The sequence below is a fragment of the Spermophilus citellus genome, assembly GCF_964194105.1.
Source record: "Spermophilus citellus genome assembly, chromosome: 8".
NCBI lineage: Eukaryota > Metazoa > Chordata > Mammalia > Rodentia > Sciuridae > Spermophilus > Spermophilus citellus.
In genome coordinates, this window is record NC_138189.1 from 124,834,023 (window position 1) to 124,852,020 (window position 17,998).

At 37.5% G+C, this 17,998-nt stretch overlaps 1 protein-coding gene across 2 annotated transcripts in view; it reads left to right on the forward strand.

Moving 5' to 3' along the window:
• Positions 1-4,027: 4,027 nt before the first annotated feature.
• The window catches only part of LOC308654644 (acid-sensing ion channel 5-like), a gene marked incomplete at its 3' end in the record, with an annotated part of 108,013 nt that continues 94,042 nt past the window's right edge, over positions 4,028-17,998 (forward strand). For both annotated transcript variants that reach the window (XM_081304333.1, XM_081304335.1), the window contains exons 1-4: positions 4,028-4,203; positions 14,126-14,234; positions 14,804-14,943; positions 17,523-17,690. In XM_081304333.1, coding sequence (XP_081160459.1) covers positions 4,069-4,203; positions 14,126-14,234; positions 14,804-14,943; positions 17,523-17,690 — 552 coding nt within the window. In that variant the 5' untranslated portion in view covers positions 4,028-4,068. The remainder of the gene's footprint in view (positions 4,204-14,125; positions 14,235-14,803; positions 14,944-17,522; positions 17,691-17,998) is intronic.

Here is a 17,998-nt window from a genome sequence, read left to right on the forward strand (position 1 = left end):
TCCCATTTTTACCCCGTATACAGATTGCAGTCACATCAGTTACACTTCCATTGATTTACATATTGCCATAGTAGTGTCTGTTGTATTCTGCTGCCTTTCCTATCCTCTACTATCCCCCCTCCCTTCCCCTCCCCTCCCTTCTTCTCTCTCTACCCCCCCTACTGTAACTCATTTCTCCCCCTTGTATTATTTTTCCCTTTCCCCTCACTTCCTCTTGTATGTAATTTTGTATAACCATGAGGGTCTCCTTCCATTTCCATGCAATTTCCCTTCCCTCTCGCTTTCCCTCCCACCTCTTATCCCTGTTTAATGTTAATCTTCTTCTCATGCTCTTCTTCCCTACTCTGTTCTTAGTTACTCTCCTTATATCAAAGAGGACATTTGGCATTTGTTTTTTAGGGATTGGCTGGCTTCACTTAGCATAATCTGCTCTAATGTCATCCATTTCCCTCCAAATTCTATTGTCATTTTTTAATGCAGAGTAATACTCCATTGTTGCTCATTGTTGGTGGGACTGCAAATTGGTGCAGCCAATTTGGAAAGCAGTATGGAGATTTCTTGGAAAGCTGGGAATAGAACCACCATTTGACTCAGCTATTCCCCTTCTCGGTCTATTCCCTAAAGACCTAAAAAGAGCATGCTACAGGGACACTGCTACATCTATGTTCATAGCAGCACAATTCACAATAGCAAGACTGTGGAACCAACCTAGATGCCCTTCAATAGATGAATGGATAAAAAAAATGTGGCATGTATACACAATGGAGTATTACTCTGCATTAAAAAATTGAATAGAATCTTCTAAACTGAAACTTCCAGGTCACAGCAGCCCTATCCAAGAGCTCATCTATAACCTCATGTGAGACTCTGAGATGAAAACACCCAGCCGTTGCTCAAATCCAGATCCTCAGCCCACAGAAACCATGTGGGATAATAATAACAATAAATATTTTGAAGTTGCTAGATTAGGAGCTTATTTTTTTTTTAAATGGAGCAAAAGATAACTGATTCAAGGTCAAAGGAATTACCATGTGCTATTTTGCAAATGTGATGGGAAAACTATATCCTACCATATGTTCCTTAAAGTATTTACTCTAAGAATTAGCAGATATTTCTCATTTCTACTTTCCCAGATGAAAACTTTTGCAAGCCACTGAAAATGTGTTTTTAGTTTACTATTTAATAGATACTTCTGATCTCCTTCTTAAATGAGCTATAAAGACCTATATAACCTGTGTGCTTATATTTATCTCACCTACCCACTTTCCTTTTTTTTTTTTTTTACATCATCCACATTAACTTTCTTTATGTGTCAGGAACATTCCAAATACTTCTATTTTCAAGGTCCTCACAATTATTAGTCCTTTTATCGTCACTTCTCTTCCCCTATTTATCTGAATACCCACGTGGCTCACTTTCTCTTCCTTCAAGTCTTTGCTCAAATATCTCCTCATGAGCAGGGCCTGTCTTGAACACCATACTAAAAATTATAACCACTCCCCCCTCACATTCCGGACTCTCCTTATCTTGTTTTATTGCCCCTTACCAGTTGTAAGGATTTTATTGAATGCTGCTTCTTACTGGAATGTCAGATCCAGAAGGTCAAAGATTTTTGTCTCAGTAGCTCCTTATCCACTAATGTATCCTCATTGCCTAATACAATGACTGACACTGAGTAGGTGCTCAATAAATATTTGTTATTATGTAAGTAAGAAAAGTTCTTTTTTCTTTCTTTCTTCTTTACAATAGTTATTATCCTGGAGAAAGGGTGACTGCCTATATTTAAATTCCCTAAGAGGATTACCCACAAACAGAAACTTTGCTCTGAAAGCAAACCTTAGGGGCTTTTTTTTTTTTTTAAGTATGCATTTGAATGAGTTTCAAGAAAGGGTTAAGGTGCAAAAGAACTGCTGAAGTTAACATCAACATTGACCTGTGAACTTATTATCTCAGTTAAAATTTTTATCACCATACTTTCCAAGAGCAATGTGACTTATCAGAGATGCACACAAAAAGACTCCCAGGTTTTCCCTCTCAATACCCAGAACAGATGTACATAATTTTTATTACCAATTTTGCATCAGAGAATGTTACTCACTGTACCTAGTAAAAACGAAAGATGTAAAGCAGATGTTCGTTCTAAAAAATCTAAGAGAGCTACGACAATCAATTGTGAATACATCTGGAAGCCTTATTTAAAAGAGATTATAATGAAATGAAAGGCCCAGGAGAACCAGCTTCATGGACAGGTGCAGGAGCCCGTGCTTAGAAGGGCCCGTCACTTCTACTGTTGCCATCTTGAAATTCTTAATACTTTCTGAACAGGGAATCTCCATTGTCATTTTACACTGATCACTACAAATTATGTAGCCAACCCTAAAGCCCATGAGGATTGTATGTATTACTCTTTCGCTATCACTTACTGCCTAAGGGGGTATGTAGAGATGGAATGCTCAGAAAGTCAAACAGGAATTTATCTCAGATTGATAATCCAGGTGTATTAGCAAACTTTCCATTACTATAACAAAATACCTGAGACAGTTCACTTATAAAGATAAAAGGTGAAGTTTGGTTCATAGATCTGTAGGTTCCAGTCCAAGACAGGATAGTTCCACTCCTTTGTACATTTGATAAGGACAGTACATCATGATGTTAGGGAACAGACAGATGGGAATAGTGGGAACATGAGGTTAAGAGAATAATTATGTAAAATGGGCCCACTGTGCTGACCCTCACATGCTTTCTTTTCCAAGAAGCAATTTACCTGCAGCCCTGCCTGGCCTAAGTGGACAGGATATAATCACATTCCTCAGCAAATTACCTGTTGTCTTCAGGAGAAATGCAGGCCCCAAATGATGTCAATAAGAGGAACCCAAGTTACCCTGGTGGCGGGTGGGAGGACTTTTATATGTCCTTTCATAGATGAGATCCCCAAGTTCAGAGAGATAAGGATAATTCCTCCTAACCATATAAAATCTGCAAAAATTTATGGTTCTAATTATAACTGGTCAGCATTAGAGCCAGACATGGGAGCCGCTCTGGAGGCTGAGACAGGAGGATCACGAGTTCAAAGCCAGCTTCAGCAAGGGCAAGGTGTTAACCAACTCAGTGAGACCTTATCTCTAATAAAATACAAAATTGGGTTGGGGATGTGACTCAGAGGTTGAGTGCCCCTGAGTTGGATCCCTGTTAGCCAAAACAGAAAGAAAGCCATTACAATTGGTCAGCATGGGCCAAGGTGACCTAGAGTTGTCATAGCAGTGGGTACTTGCAAGTCTGACTTCATCATGTTGTCACTCAAAAGTCAAGAGGTGGACCTAGGCAGCACTCTCTGAAACTTCTCTGGGATCCCCAATAAAGCGGGTATGAAGAAGAAGCATGCTCTCTCCTTCCAGAGGAGACAGCTAACAGCTCTTAAAACGTATCAGGTAACTTCTAAAGCACTTGACATAATTAACTTAAGTAAAATTTCATTACAAACCTAAGAAGTAGGTGCCATCTCTGTCCTTTGCAAAAAGGAAGGTCCATAACATTATACATGAACACTTGTTTATTTTCGCACAACCATAACATTTTTGTCACGTGTTTATAAAAATTGGCTTCATGGATGCCTCCGTGTAAGTTCCCGCACTATATTTCAGGTCTGGAATATTAGCAAAGCATCATGGAAAGAAATGAAAATGGGGCCAAGTTAAATTCAACAAACAGCCAGAATCATCCATTAGAGATAAAGGGAAGAGAGAGAAAGGGTTTCCGTCTAGGAGGGCGGGAAAGGCAGTTGTTGTACTTTCCTGTTATCCTATAAAACATGCTCAAAAGCACGTGGTCAAGTCCTTGAGTATCTTAAGATTTAAAAATAAAATAATTAAAAATAAAATAAAAAAACCCAGCAAGAATCCCAACTGTCTGGAGTCCCAGGTAGGAGCCATGGGGACCCCCCACCCCCCAGAGGGTCACCTCCCCGGGACCCGGGACCGCGCTGGCCCCTCCCACAGGCCGAGCCCGCGGAGGGGGCGGAGCCGCGAAAGCGAAAGCAGCCGCGAGGGCAGCGGCCGAGCTCGGCGCGGGATGGGGCCGCGGGCGCCGCGGTGGCTCTGGACGCTGAGCTTCTGGTGCCTCCTGGGCCGCGGCGAAGCGGGTCCCCGCGCCCACGCCACCCGCACCTGGCCGCCCAGCCGCCAGCAAGAGGCAGCCGCTTTCCTGGTACTGAGCGCGTCTCCAGCGCCTGTTTCCTTCTGTCGCCTTCCTGTCCCGGGTCTGGGCGGGGAAGATGGACCCCCGCGGGTGGACGCTCCCAGAGGGTCCGCGGTTGCGTGATGCGCCCGGGGCTTAGGAGCTGCCTGTTCACAGGGGGGTTCTGGGTGGCCCATGCGCCAGGGTCTCTAACATGCATTTCTAACCAAAAGATCTTTTACCATGGACTTTTCAACCCAAGGTAATAGCTACGAAATGTTGATGGACAAAAGCACCCCGACCCCTCTTAGCAGTCTCCTTCATTGCTCCCTCTGGCTTCCAAAGGGATAGATTCCGCGTTTACTAGAACCAGAGATAGGGGCTGCCTGTCGGCGGAAGAAGCGTGTCAGCTTTCTTCCCGAAGGGGGCGCTAGTGTCCTCCTGTAATCCAAGTTTATTTAAACACAAAGTGCAGACTCCTGCTGGTTAATGATGGTCCTGCGCTGGGGACTTTTTGCTCTGAAGATAAATAAATGCATACATTTTCTTTTCAGATTATTTAGGCAATTTTCGTAACAATGCTGCGATTTTACTGTAGCATCACAACTCCCAAAAGGACCAGTTTTCTGAGTAAAGATAAAAGATTTTCTCAAAACTGAGGAAACTGCAAGGGGTATGGCTTTAGAGTTTTCCTCGCTATGTTTCTATATTTGATATTATTTAACTCATTCTTAAAGATCTTGAAATATGTCATTATTATGGTGTAATTTGTTATATAAAAGAAAATTTACTCGTTCTGAATCAAATAAGTTTGAATGCAGTGATGCTGCTTAATGGAAGTGTATGTATATTTTCCCCTAATATTTGCAGGACTTTTCTGTTTTGTGTTCTATCCTTGTCATGAGCTTGGTTGCATTTCCTGGTGAACCAAGTCCCCAGGAGGAAAATAGTGTATTCATAAGCTAAATAGGTACTGGGTTTGAGTGGAGATGCCTTAATAGCGCTTGTATCCGTGTGGCTTGTCTGGACCTGGGCTAGCGAGCCCACATGGATGGAAAGGGCCTCCTTTCTTTGGTAACCATGAGTATTAGGAAGAATTCTTCTGGCCTCCAGGATGGGTTAAAATATGTGGTAAATAAAATTCAGAATAACTTATGAATTGAGTTGAGAATCCATGGTGTTTATTTACCAGTTTAATTATATATAATGAAGAGAATTTTTTAATAATCAAATTTTAAAAGTAGAGTAATAAAGCACTCTTTGTTGTGCTAGAGAAAACCTATAAATTATATCTGAAAAAGTGGGGATAGCAGATAGGTCCCATCATATTTGTAGGCTAATGGATACACAGCCTGAACTGTGCAGCATTGAAATTATCTGGGGATCCCAACTGGAGACCAGAGTGGGAGAAAGGGCCTACTCCATTAGTGGTGTCTTTCATGACCATGGGTTTAGAGAAGGATGGAGGTTTTTGTCATCACAGCTGCTATTGTGTGCAGTAAAAGTCCTGCAGATATTAGGGGAAAATACACATACACATGTCTCAAAGACACATGGCCTAAAGTCTTGGTCACCAGCCTGTGGTGCTCTTGAGACAGTAAGAACCTTTAGGAGATGAGGCCTAGAGTAAGTTAGGTTTGGGTGGGAGAGAAAGCCTTTGAAGAAGATGTTGGGACTCTGGCCCCTTTCTATGTCTTTTTGTGCTTATTGGTAGCCATGAGATGAGCAGGTCACCTCTGCTTTGTGTTCCCACCCTGGTATCCTCTGCTACCACAAGCCCAAAACAACAAAAAAGCACATATTATCTCACAAAGTACCTTATGCTTCTCTAACAATTTCAATATATAACTTACCCCTGTATGCATGGATTCATCACAGAGGAATACAATATTTTGTATATATATGTAGTGAAAAATAAATCACCATTAATAGAAGAAAATCTAGATACCAATGAGGAAAAGAGATAAAATCCCGCAGTGCCTTTTCAGTGAACAAAATAAACATAAATTCCCTTAAAGTCTTTAGTTCTTCTGAGGATTCCCTACAGGCAGAGTGGCCACATCCCTCCACCAAACACCCCTTGTGTGACCTTAGGCAGATTGTATGTCTGCGCCTCAGCTGATTCTTCTGTGAAGGGGAAGTAATATTAGCAATTGCTTCATTCAGGGCTAAGTTAATGTATATGAAGCAGGTTGAACAAATACTTGCATTAAATCTAACAACCCCTCCAAATGCTTCCACTCTATATTAGTGTTATTGGTGACTGAAAATTTTCTTTTTCAAAAACAAAAAGACCAACAATTGGTGTTAAAGGATTTGTTTACTCCCCTAAGAGACAGTTGAGTAAATGCAAGAAAAATGCATTATTTCATTTACTTTTATTTAGAGGCAGTCTGTGAGAAAGATTGAATTAATATTTCTCTCCCAGGTGGTGGGTTCAGGACCACCAAATAGCTCCAGATCCTCCTACCCACCCCCACAGGTTTCTAATCTTAGAAGTAGCCATTTCCCATTTCTCTCTCAACTTATCCTAATCAAGCAACTTCTAAGATGGTTGTTATCAAAGTTGGAAAGTTTGTTGGGGCTCAGGATGCCTGAGATGAAATTAAGGGCTTTCTGATTGTTTTAGAAAAATGTTGCTCTCTAAAGAATTTTAAAACTTGAGTCTAATCTCCATATTCCACTGCTTCTCTTCTCTTATCAGTGGAGTATCTTTTTTTTTTTTAAATCATTACTAAACTGAAGGGTTCCTGTTTCTTATTTTATTCTTCTTTTGTGATTGTGGGTGGGTAAGAACTTCAGAGCATTAATGAAACATTTTAGGTAGATCTGCAAAGCAGCAAATTAGAAAACTGAAGAGGTTGCCTGGGGATATCTCACAGTTAAATTTTATTTCAAATATGCGATCAATTCAACCACATGAGCACACTGCTCACACACATGCACACACATACACAGAGACAACTTGAAATTCTAGTTATAGGAATCTCTATAAAGGTAACTTTAGCATCAGTGTTTTAAAGGATCAGAGTATAGTGTTGATTAAGATTTAGGAAACAGGATATGTATTACCATCCAGAGGACATGTTTTCACTAGTTTTATAATAACAGGTTAAGTTACTCAAGTTATTCAACCCTGAGTCACCTTCCAGGAAGAAATCTGGCATCTCTGCTTGTAAATCAATTAATCCCTTTTACATCAAAAAAAAAAAAAAAAAAAAACAAAGTATATGAAGGTAGCTATTTCAACACTTCTATTTAAAGGCTGTTGTGGTTTATCAGCTTTAATGTTTCTCATGTAAGAGCTATCTGATTTTGAAACTTCTGCACCTTTTACAACTACTAATGAGAAGTTTCCTGTATGTTCCTCAAATCTTTCCATCTTTCCCTCTTAGATGATATTAAAGTTCAGATCTGAGGGTGTAGCTCAGTGGTAGAGCATGTGCCGAGCATGCTCAAGGCCTTGGATTCTATCCCCAGCACTAAAAACAAATTTTAAAAAAAGGTTCAGGTCTTTCAATTTAATATCTTTAAGACTTTAGAGATAGTAACTCTGTAGTAGCTCACTGTTATGTCCTCTGTTGCCCTATGTTAAGACATATGTTAATTAATCATTTTCTACACTTGATCCTATGATGTAAGTGGTTGATACGAGGGACATGAAGCTAATATACACTCACAGTTGATGATGCTTTTGTGCAGTCTGCTTTATCAGCCAGAATCTAAGTCAACCAGGAAAACCACTTGAATGAACAGATAATTCAAGAAATGAAATAAAGGGCTTTTTAAAATTTAAATAATGTGAACCCCATGTTGGATGGATTTGATGTGGGTTCTACTGTTACAGCAAAGAGGAGAATAAATGTTGTTGGATATACTTTACTGATAATATGATTTTTTTACGAAAGTAACAGATTGCTTTTATTCAATAATTACTCCTATTTCTAATACCATGAGAAAAATTTGCTCCCCTTTAACCCAAATAAAACTGAAAGGATGATCTTTGAATGATATTTTCTATAATCCAAATGTTTAAACCCAAGGAAGATCTAGCATGAGGATATTTAAACTGAACTTTTACTCTGCCAGCCACTGTACTGTTTTCCAAACATTATGTTATTTAACCTCTACATTCTGTCAGGTTAGAATTACCTCATTTGTCAACGAAAAAGATAAAACTAGAGAAAATGAGCAGATAGCCAAATATTGTATTGCAACAGTAAGACATTTCAATTTGTCGCTAAGAAGGGTTTTGAGAATTCCATCCATAAATGGATGTGTGTGTGTTTGTGTGTGTGTGTGTGTGTGTGTGTGTGTGTGTGTGTGTGGTATGTATGTAGATGTGTAAGAGAATTATGCTTTGTTCAGAAGCTTCCAAGGAATTACATTTAATGTTAGTAGTGGCCCAATAGACTCAAAAGTGGGTAGAGATTGGTGGTAGGGAGAAGGAGAAGCAGCACACTTTGGGGTTCAGAATATTTTTCTCTTGGCAAAAAGTCAACAATTATAAATACTGAGTAGCCCTGAAATGGACCATGAGAAATCTGAAGTGACAGGAGTAATTGCACTGAAATGACATTCAAGTCTAACAAATGTAATTCTTTTAGAAGCTAACCTCTACTTGAACAAGTGCCAGAAAGTGACATTTCCACAGGTCCTGAAAATATGGGTGCTGCTGACATAAATCAAAGAACAATATATAAAGTGGCAGTACCAAGAAAGTGTGCATGTGGAGAAACAGTTGTACAGCCAGAGAAATGAGAAGCTGTGCTCCATTTGTGAACAATAAGTAGTTGAAATGCATTCTGCTGTCGTGCATTAAGGGCCACAGACAATTCAAGATGGCACCTGGCACTTTGCCAAGAGTGGTTTGAGAAGTAACGCCAGCGAGCCATTAAGATGATGGAGATTCCTTAATGACTGACTACTGTGTCTAGATTATGTCAATTAAGTTAAGCCATGTATAATTATTAAGATGATGAGGATTCCTTAATGACTGATTGCTGTAACTGGATGATGCTAAATTGAGTCAAGCTGTGTATTCAGTTATGTATAAATACCTCTGCTGTCCTACAATAAAGCGGCTCCCGCTGTATCAACCTTCACAAGTTGCTTGCCCAGCCAGACTGTGGCAGTCATGTATAACTAATTAGAACAAATAAAAAATAAAATAAATAAAATACCAAAAATAGGTAACTGTTTTTAAAATCATTGTAGAAAATTAGGGACATGAATATTTAGAACAAGTCAATAGTATTTCATTTCTTTCATTGTTATTTTGGTGGTGTTATAGCTGCTTCACAAGCAGGATGACTAAAAACTGGATGATAAAATGACATTCATAAGGCAAGGAGATTAAGAGAGGTACTTGGGAATTCACTGGGAGCAAGATGATGTGTGAATTTGTTGATTTTTAAGTTTTTTGGCTTTAGTATGACATTAGTAACTCAGTGATAATATGTTCTTTTTCTCATGGGATAACAAAAATGATCTAGAAAAGATATAATTGCATTATGTCTCTAATGGAACAGCAAGAGTGGGGCCAGACTCCTGCCTCCCCTTCCCAATTGCACATTCATATGAATGCCCACAAATACATCCATTGAATGCTTGGAGTTACAACACTTCCCACACCCATGAATCTGAAATAAAGTTCTAGGCTGGGGTGTAGCTCAGAGATAGAGTGCTTCCCTAGGGTATGTGAGGCCCTGGGTTCCATCCCCAGCACTGCAAAATAATAATAATGATAATAGTAATAATAATAAAATAAATTACAAGATTTAGACTTCCTTGGTTAAACAATTTGTGCAGTTTTAAGGATTTTGCAAGGCTGTACTAACTTACAACTTATATGTGTGTGGTACATTCTAGTGTCCTATGACTGAAGAATGTGTCTTATTTTTTGATCAATTTGCAAATTTCATAACCAGAAATAAGATGCTATTATTGTTTTATTTAGCATCATTTTACTACTGAAATTGAAGAAATTATATTTTTACTAATCAATAGTTTTTCTATTTTTGATAATATTTGTTATATTTTCATTCTATTGGTATTTTTTTTCTTATTCATTAGAAGAGGAACTTGAATGATAATATTCTTAATTTTTACTCATGGGCCGTTTGCATAAACTTGCTTTTCCTTTTCAGTTTTATTTATGGTTTTTGTGGTATGCTGAAGTTTTTATTTTATTTTTCAGTCAATTCTGTTGATTTTGACATTGTTTTTCCTTTCGTATCAAACTGTAAGAACCCTTGCCAAGTGATTAGTTTCTTTAAAAAAAATTAAGATTTTAATTGGAATGGCATTGAATATGTAAATCTTTTCAGGGAAGATCACTGTCATAGACAATATCGAGCCTTTGAAACCATGAACATGATATGGATAGCCATTAATTTGGATCTCTTAATTTTTTTTTGTAATAGTTTGTAGATTTCAATGTCCAAATCTTACAACTTTGTTAAATTTGCTCATTTTTAAAAATACTTAAAAATTCATTTCATTTTTCATATTAATAAAAATCATTAAATTTTAAAGTCTTATTTTTTAATAGCTTGTTGCTAGTATAAACAATGCAGGGCTGGGGATGCGGCTCAAGTGGTAGCGCACTCGCCTGGCATGCGTGCAGCCCGGGTTCAATTCTCAGCACCACATACAAACAAAGATGTTGTGTCCGCCGAAAACTGAAAAATAAATATTAAAAAACAAAATTCTCTCTCTCTCTTCCTCACTCTCTCTTTAAAAAAAAAACAATGCAATTAGTCTTTTACATTGACCTTTCATCTTATCATATTGCAAAAATTTATTTTAATAAATAAATTAAATAGCATTTTTGCATATTTCCTTGGATTTCTACTTATATTACCCTGTTTCCTAGAAAAATAGACAGTTTTACTTATTTATTAAAATGTTTTTATTTTATTTATTATTCGTTTTTATCAAACAGAACAGGATTTCCAATAACTTTGTAAAATAAAAAAGTAATGAGAATAGACATTCTTCCTCTTTTTTCTGTTTTGAGAAAGGAAGTTTTGGGTCCTTCATTATGAGATAAGATATAAATTTTTCATGAATCTCTTCAATCATGAAATGTTGTCATTTTTGGTTTTGGGTGAGAATTTTTTTTTTAAATCAGGAAACAGCTTTTAGAACTTTTTATGCAATTGAAAACATTCCATTTTTGTTACTCCCTTAGTTTGTTAATATAGTATATTAATTGATTTTTAAATGTTAAAACAACCAACCATTTTTAATAAACCTCACTTGATCATGATGTGTTGTCATTTAGATATATTATTGGACTTTATTTGCTAATATTTTATCTGGTTTTCCACCTATAATTATGAGAGCTATTGGTATGTAGTTCTGTTTTCTTGAGAATTTTTTTCTGGTTCAGAATTAAGGTAACATTGGTCTTGTGTAAATTGTATAGTAGTCTCTTCTCCTTTATATTCTGTGAAGTGGGTGTTATTTCTTTCTTAATTACATAGATTCACCAATAAAGCCATCTGGGCCTGGTATTTTCTTCATGGGTACATTTTCAGTTGTGAATTCAATGTCTTTAGTTGATGAAGGGCTGTTCAACTTTTCTATTTATCTTACTTTCAGCTTTCTGAGTTTTTCAGGGAGTGTGTCTTATTTCATACAGGTCAAAACTTATTGGTATAAAGTTCTCAAAATACTATTTTTCTAATGCCTGAATCATCTGTAATCATGGTTCTTTCACTCCTAATATTGGTCATTTATATCTTCTTTTTATCTCTCTACTTTTTATTTTTTTTTCTTTCTTTTTTTTGGGGGGGGGGTTAAGTCACAGGAGTAGAGCCTGGGAGAGACTGGGGAGTGGGCCAGAGGGAGCTATCTGGCTGCATTGTAACTACAACCCTGAGTGAAGGCCAGAGGGCAGGGAGGTTGGGGAAGCATCCTGTAATCTGTTCAGTACAAGGGATGTTTGAAGCTTTGGCAAAGCCATCTGGGCATCATTAAGAATCAGCTGTCGGGAGGGAGAGAGTTCCATGTCCCCCCCAGCCAGCCAGCCTCAGTGCTCAGTCACTAGCTATGTGCAGCCTGTGGGGACTCTGGCTTCCCTTTGTTCCATCATAAAAATTCAGTGAGCAGCAGGGGAGACCTCTGTGGTCTGTGAGGTGCATCCTCATGGCTGCCATGTTCTTACCTGTGCCTTCTCAACATTTTGCATTCTGAGGTGGACACCTGTGGCTCACAAAAAAAATGGTCAATCATTGTCGATTGAATGAATCCTCAGAATTCCTTAGTAGTCTGTGGGTCTGTGGTTTCTGCTTGTTATCTTCCACATACAGAATTGCCTTGCATTTTAGTTCTATGTTTACATGAATGGATCCAGATTATCTTCAGAGTTCTACTTTACCAGTATTATTTTAAATACCTGAAACTCAAAAACTATATTAATTCATTGATTAGCAATCTTTCTTGGCATTAAAAAAAGAAAAAAAAATGGTTGTGATAACTCCTAGAAATAGTTTCCTTAAAAATAAATAGCTTAACGTGATTAAGGGTATGACATATGGAAAATATCATTTATCTGATTATTAATTGAATTCTTATTGAGGATATGTTGTGTTCCTGATCTGTGTCAGTGTGGGTAACACAGTGATGAGTAACATTGATAAGCTTGCCTTTTTTTTTTTGCTTTTTGTTTTTGAAACACATACAATAAACACATAAGTACATAAGCCAATACATAGAAGAACTAGAATCAGAGACATATTTAATGATGGTTGTGTTAGTGATACCCTTTGTATCACTGTGACCAAAATACCTGACAAGAACACGTTCGAGGAAGAAAAGTTTATTTTGGATTCATGGTTTCAGTGAGTCCGTTGCTCTAGGCCTGAGGTGAAGCAGAACATCAAGGCAGAAGAGTATGGTAGAGAAAAGCTGTCAGTTTATAGTAGCCAGGAAGCAGAGAGAGACATAGCAAGAAGGCAGAGACAAGATAATAGTCCAAAGCTATGCCCTTAGTGACCTGCTACCTCCAGCCATGCCCAGCCTGCCCACAGTTACCACCCAGTGGTCCATTCATATTATTAACCCATCAAATGGGTTAATCCACTGATGAGGTTGCAGTCCCCATAATCTAATTAATTGCCTAAGAGTCCCACATCTGAACCTTGCTGATTGGTAACTAGGCTTTCAAACCATGAACTTTACAGTGGCAATTAGAGGTCCAAATCCTGACAATAGTCTTCTGAGGTTTCATTTATCCCATATCATATGTTGGTGTTAAGAAATGAAAGGACCTTCATAGAAACAGCAAGTCTAAAATAAATCATAGCAAAATTCAGAGTTTACGAATCTATAAATAATGATCACATATTTCCCTCCAGATAGAAAACCTTGGCTAATCTTCCAGGAACATTTTTAAGTTTGCATCCCTTTCGCAAAGCTTTTTGCTCCAAATGAGATAGAGCTCTCTCTAGCTTTAATTAGAATTAGACTTATTCAATCATTTATTTTCTTAATCCTTGTTACACTCTTCACTACTCAGCCACTGAGGAAAACAAAGATGAAGAGGGCACTTGCCATATTCATAACTGTTTAGTCACCAGTGACAGTCCATCAGTGACATCTTGCCACTATTGTCTCACCATGCTTGTCTGCAATTCTTTTTTTCTTCTCTGTCAGGAGTTTGCCAAATATATTTGTAATGTTCTTAATGTGTGGTGAAGAGAACTGTTAAGGGATAAGACATACATTGCCCAGCTTCAAAAAAATTTTTTTGAAGTCTGTAATTACATACAAAATGTTCATAAATCTGATGGAGATGTCATGTAAAAATTTTCACTATAATCTGCAGGAAATAAATCAAGCTTTAGCTTTTGCACCTGCAAAATGTATCTAAGTTAGCTATCAACAGATTTCTTTGGAGAGTTGATATAATAGATACAAAATGACTTTTTTTTCTCCCTTTTAGGAAAGCCTTAATAGACATCAATACTTGAATTCTTTTTTTCCTCATGACAACTCCTCTGCCTTCTATGGAGTAAATCAGTTTTCTTATTTGCTTCCTGAAGAATTTAAAGGTATGATCTGATGGTACTATTTGTTGATTTATTTACTGATTTTAATTTCTTTGCTTGATTTTTGAGGAATTATTTAATTGTAAATTGAATAAATAATAGTTATTTATTAAATAATTACTGTCAAACATGTGTCATGGGCTAACTGTAAGAAAAATAAATTAATGGCTACTGTCTGTTAATTGAAGCTTAAGAACTAAATATTATATGTATGTCTATGTGGTTATAAAGGAAAATTTTTAGTACCATTTACATTCAGAATACCTTGATTTCTTGGATTATGGCAAGAAATGATGTCAATTATACTCATTTTTGTTATTAAACAGTTTCTATCAAAGAAGTCATTTTATATGTCAGCTCCAAACTTATTATAGGAATTCTCTTTTGTAGCCTTCAGCAGAATGCATTTCTTGTTATATAAAAAAATAAGAGAGAGAGAAAGGGGGGAAAACCCAAATGGCAGGTTCACCAAAAAGCTGTTTTTGCTTGAAAATATGCTCCAGAAAGAATCCCAAGGGTCCTCCTTAAAAAAGACTATTGGTTGACTTTTTTTTGTTTCCTGTTTCTATTAGCCATATATTTACGAAGCACATCTACCAGGTTTCCCAGATACCCAGCAGAAGTACAGACACCCATCCCCAATGTGTCATTGCCACTAAGATTTGACTGGAGAGACAAACATGTTGTCACACAAGTGAGAAACCAGGAGATGGTAAGTTTTATATTTTCCTTGTCTTCATTAGTTAAAGGTTGGAAAGTGCCTTGGAGGTCAAGTTCAAACTTATGGTGAATCCATTTATCTGAGTAAAATCGTACCTCAGTCATCCAAAAATGACAAAGAAGGGGTTCTTTGAGACATGAGAGGAAGATGTCAGTCCCAAGCTTTCCTTCCTGAAGGTAAATCTTCCTTGGTATATTTGCTCATTAATTGCCATTGCACCAGCATACTATCTCAGTAACTACCCATATTCCACATTTGTTCACCTGTTATAGACTCACAACTGAAAGGCTGGAGAAGGCAGACCTGGCCACTAACTGAGAGATTCAAAAGAGAGTACAGTATGGTCTGAAGAAGTAAAATGAGACTGAATACATTTATCAACAGACTAGCCGGACCTTCTGGGTTCTCAGCTTCTTCCCATGAGCTCAGATCACACAGCTGTTCATCAGTGCTCTTTCCAAGTGCAGTCAGTTCATCCATAAGGTGACACGTACGTTGCTAAAAATCACCATCTGTGCACAATTGTCCAACAAAATTGCAGGGATTATGAGAGAAATTAGGTTAGGTTGTGGTGCTTAAAAACTTAGTGCTACATTTTTATTTTTATTTTTATTTTATTTATTTTTATTGGTTGTTCACAACATTACAAAACTCTTGACATATCATATTTCAAACATTAGAATCAAGTGGATTATGAACTCCCATTTTTACCCCAAATACAGATTGCAGAATCACAAAGCAGATCAGAAACTAATAAACATGGTAGCGCAATTTTATATTTGTTGAATTATCAAGAAATGTATAAGTATTATAATAAATAAACCAAGTTACCTTGAAAAAGACCCCAAGTGTGTTTGAGGAAATGAGAGTTGGAAGGTCTGCAGCTGTGGGTGATTGTGAAGTGGTAGAAGGAGGGTGATCCCAAATGAGAAGGGAAATGGTAACACTGGCTGTGCATGGGCATGACCTGCAATGCAGGTAGCAATCCACCTTGTGCTCTGTGAGTGTGTATGTGTGCTTGGCAATCCTTACCCCTGTGCACCCCACCAAAGACACAGGGAATGCAGGCCCCCAGGGAAAGTGAAGCCCCAACCACAGGGGATATTCTCAGTTTGTTTACAATGGAAACCTCAACAGGTCATTCAGCCATCCCTTGTGTAAAAAGTATTATGGACCCAGAAGTTTCTCAATGGCTATCAATTTAGAATGAATTTTATTCATTCTCAAATTCAATATTTATTGCTGTGCATTAAATTTTACAACCAAATCATCTGCATTATGATTGGGTTCATAACAACTCAGTGCTTCCAAGAAGTTCCACATTGTTTTGGAGGGGGACTTTTAATTATGAATCTTTTAAAAGGGAACCTATTGGAGAGATTTTTGATAGTAGGAGTTGCCTTGTGATTTGACTAAAGCTAGCTATTGGTATGGTGTCAGCAACCTGTACTCACATTTTTCAAGGTTTATAGATCATACTATAGGGTCACTTAACAGATGGCACTGGCATCCTAAGGTTGTTCAAAATATCATTCCACAAAGGCACCCAATTGTTCTTTTTTATGTCAACTCTATATCACTTGGTTTTATCATTTAGTTAGTTCTGTCCAGTTTAAAATTCTAGTGTATCCTTTGCCTTTTCTGTGAATCATCCTCTTTTAATGTGATCCTTAATTGCATTCCTTCTGTCCCCTTCCTTTCTATTAGGATCAGCCCTTTTCATTCTTTTGTCCTTTTTTTGTGAAATGGAAGCAAGCTAATAGACCCATTAATCATTAAAAATGGTAGCCAATATTTGGGGAATGACTAATATGGGTTTGTATGATTAGGATATTTCAAGTACATAGCTAATGGTATGCATACCTAATAGGTATCTACTGGCATCTTGATAGTTCTAATAATAATTTGTTCAACTCCTGTTTACATTGCACAATGAGTATAACATGAATTCTCATCACTGACAACCTTTGGGATGGAGGTGGTATATGAACATAGAAGCAGAGCACCCGGGGGGGAAGCAAGAAGGATTGAGGTGTGGTGTGAAAGTCAGTACACAGCGTCTGGGCGTGGAGTCACTTATAAAAAGAAGTTATATGTTCGGTAAGTGTACTAGTCTTGGGCTAAGGCTGTACCTCAGTGGTAGAGTGCTTGCCTTGCATGTGTGAGGCACTGGGTTTGATCCTCAGCACTACATAAAAATAAATAAGTGAATAAAGATATTGTGTCCATCTACAACTAAAAAAATATTTTTTAAAATGTGTTAGTTAAAAGATTCACCAGTCCAAGTGTTTTCTCAATCTCTAAAGCTTCACTTTATCTTGCATCATCTGATTTACAATGATGATCTTATTAATTCAGCTTTAATTAAGAGATGTATTGCTCAAAGAGGATTTTGGTTTTCTTTTCTTTCTTAATTTGAAAATTCAGAGGATGGTCATGTATATTTTATAGATTTCCAAGTTTTGGAACCTTTGCTGGATTTGATAAGTTGTTATATTTAGAAACATTGATAAATTTGACTTGGACGTTACTACATAATAAATACAACCTCTCTTTCTACTTTTGAACAGTGTGGAGGATGCTGGGCCTTCAGTGTGGTGGGTGCAGTGGAATCAGCATATGCCATAAGAGGGAAGCCTTTGGAAGACCTGAGTGTGCAGCAAGTCATCGACTGTTCATATAATAACTACGGCTGTGAAGGAGGCTCTCCTGTCAGTGCTCTGAACTGGTTGAACAAGGTGACTAGTCTCAGCCTTTTGAATCTTTATTTCCTCTTTTCTTGTTCAATGTGTGTGTTCCAAATTCAATTACCCTCGTATATTTAATGTTGTTTCAATATTCAGAAATGTGGATGACCAAAATTTAAATTAATCAGAGGATCTAAAAAGTACTTGCTCCTAGGAAAATTAGCCATCAAGATATCAAAGGATGAAAAATCTTATCTGAGATTTGTTTTCAGAAGGACATTTATGCTTATGTCTAAGCACTGTTTTTTGTCTGGGTGTAGTACTCGGATTAAACTCAGTGCACTCAACCACTGAGACAC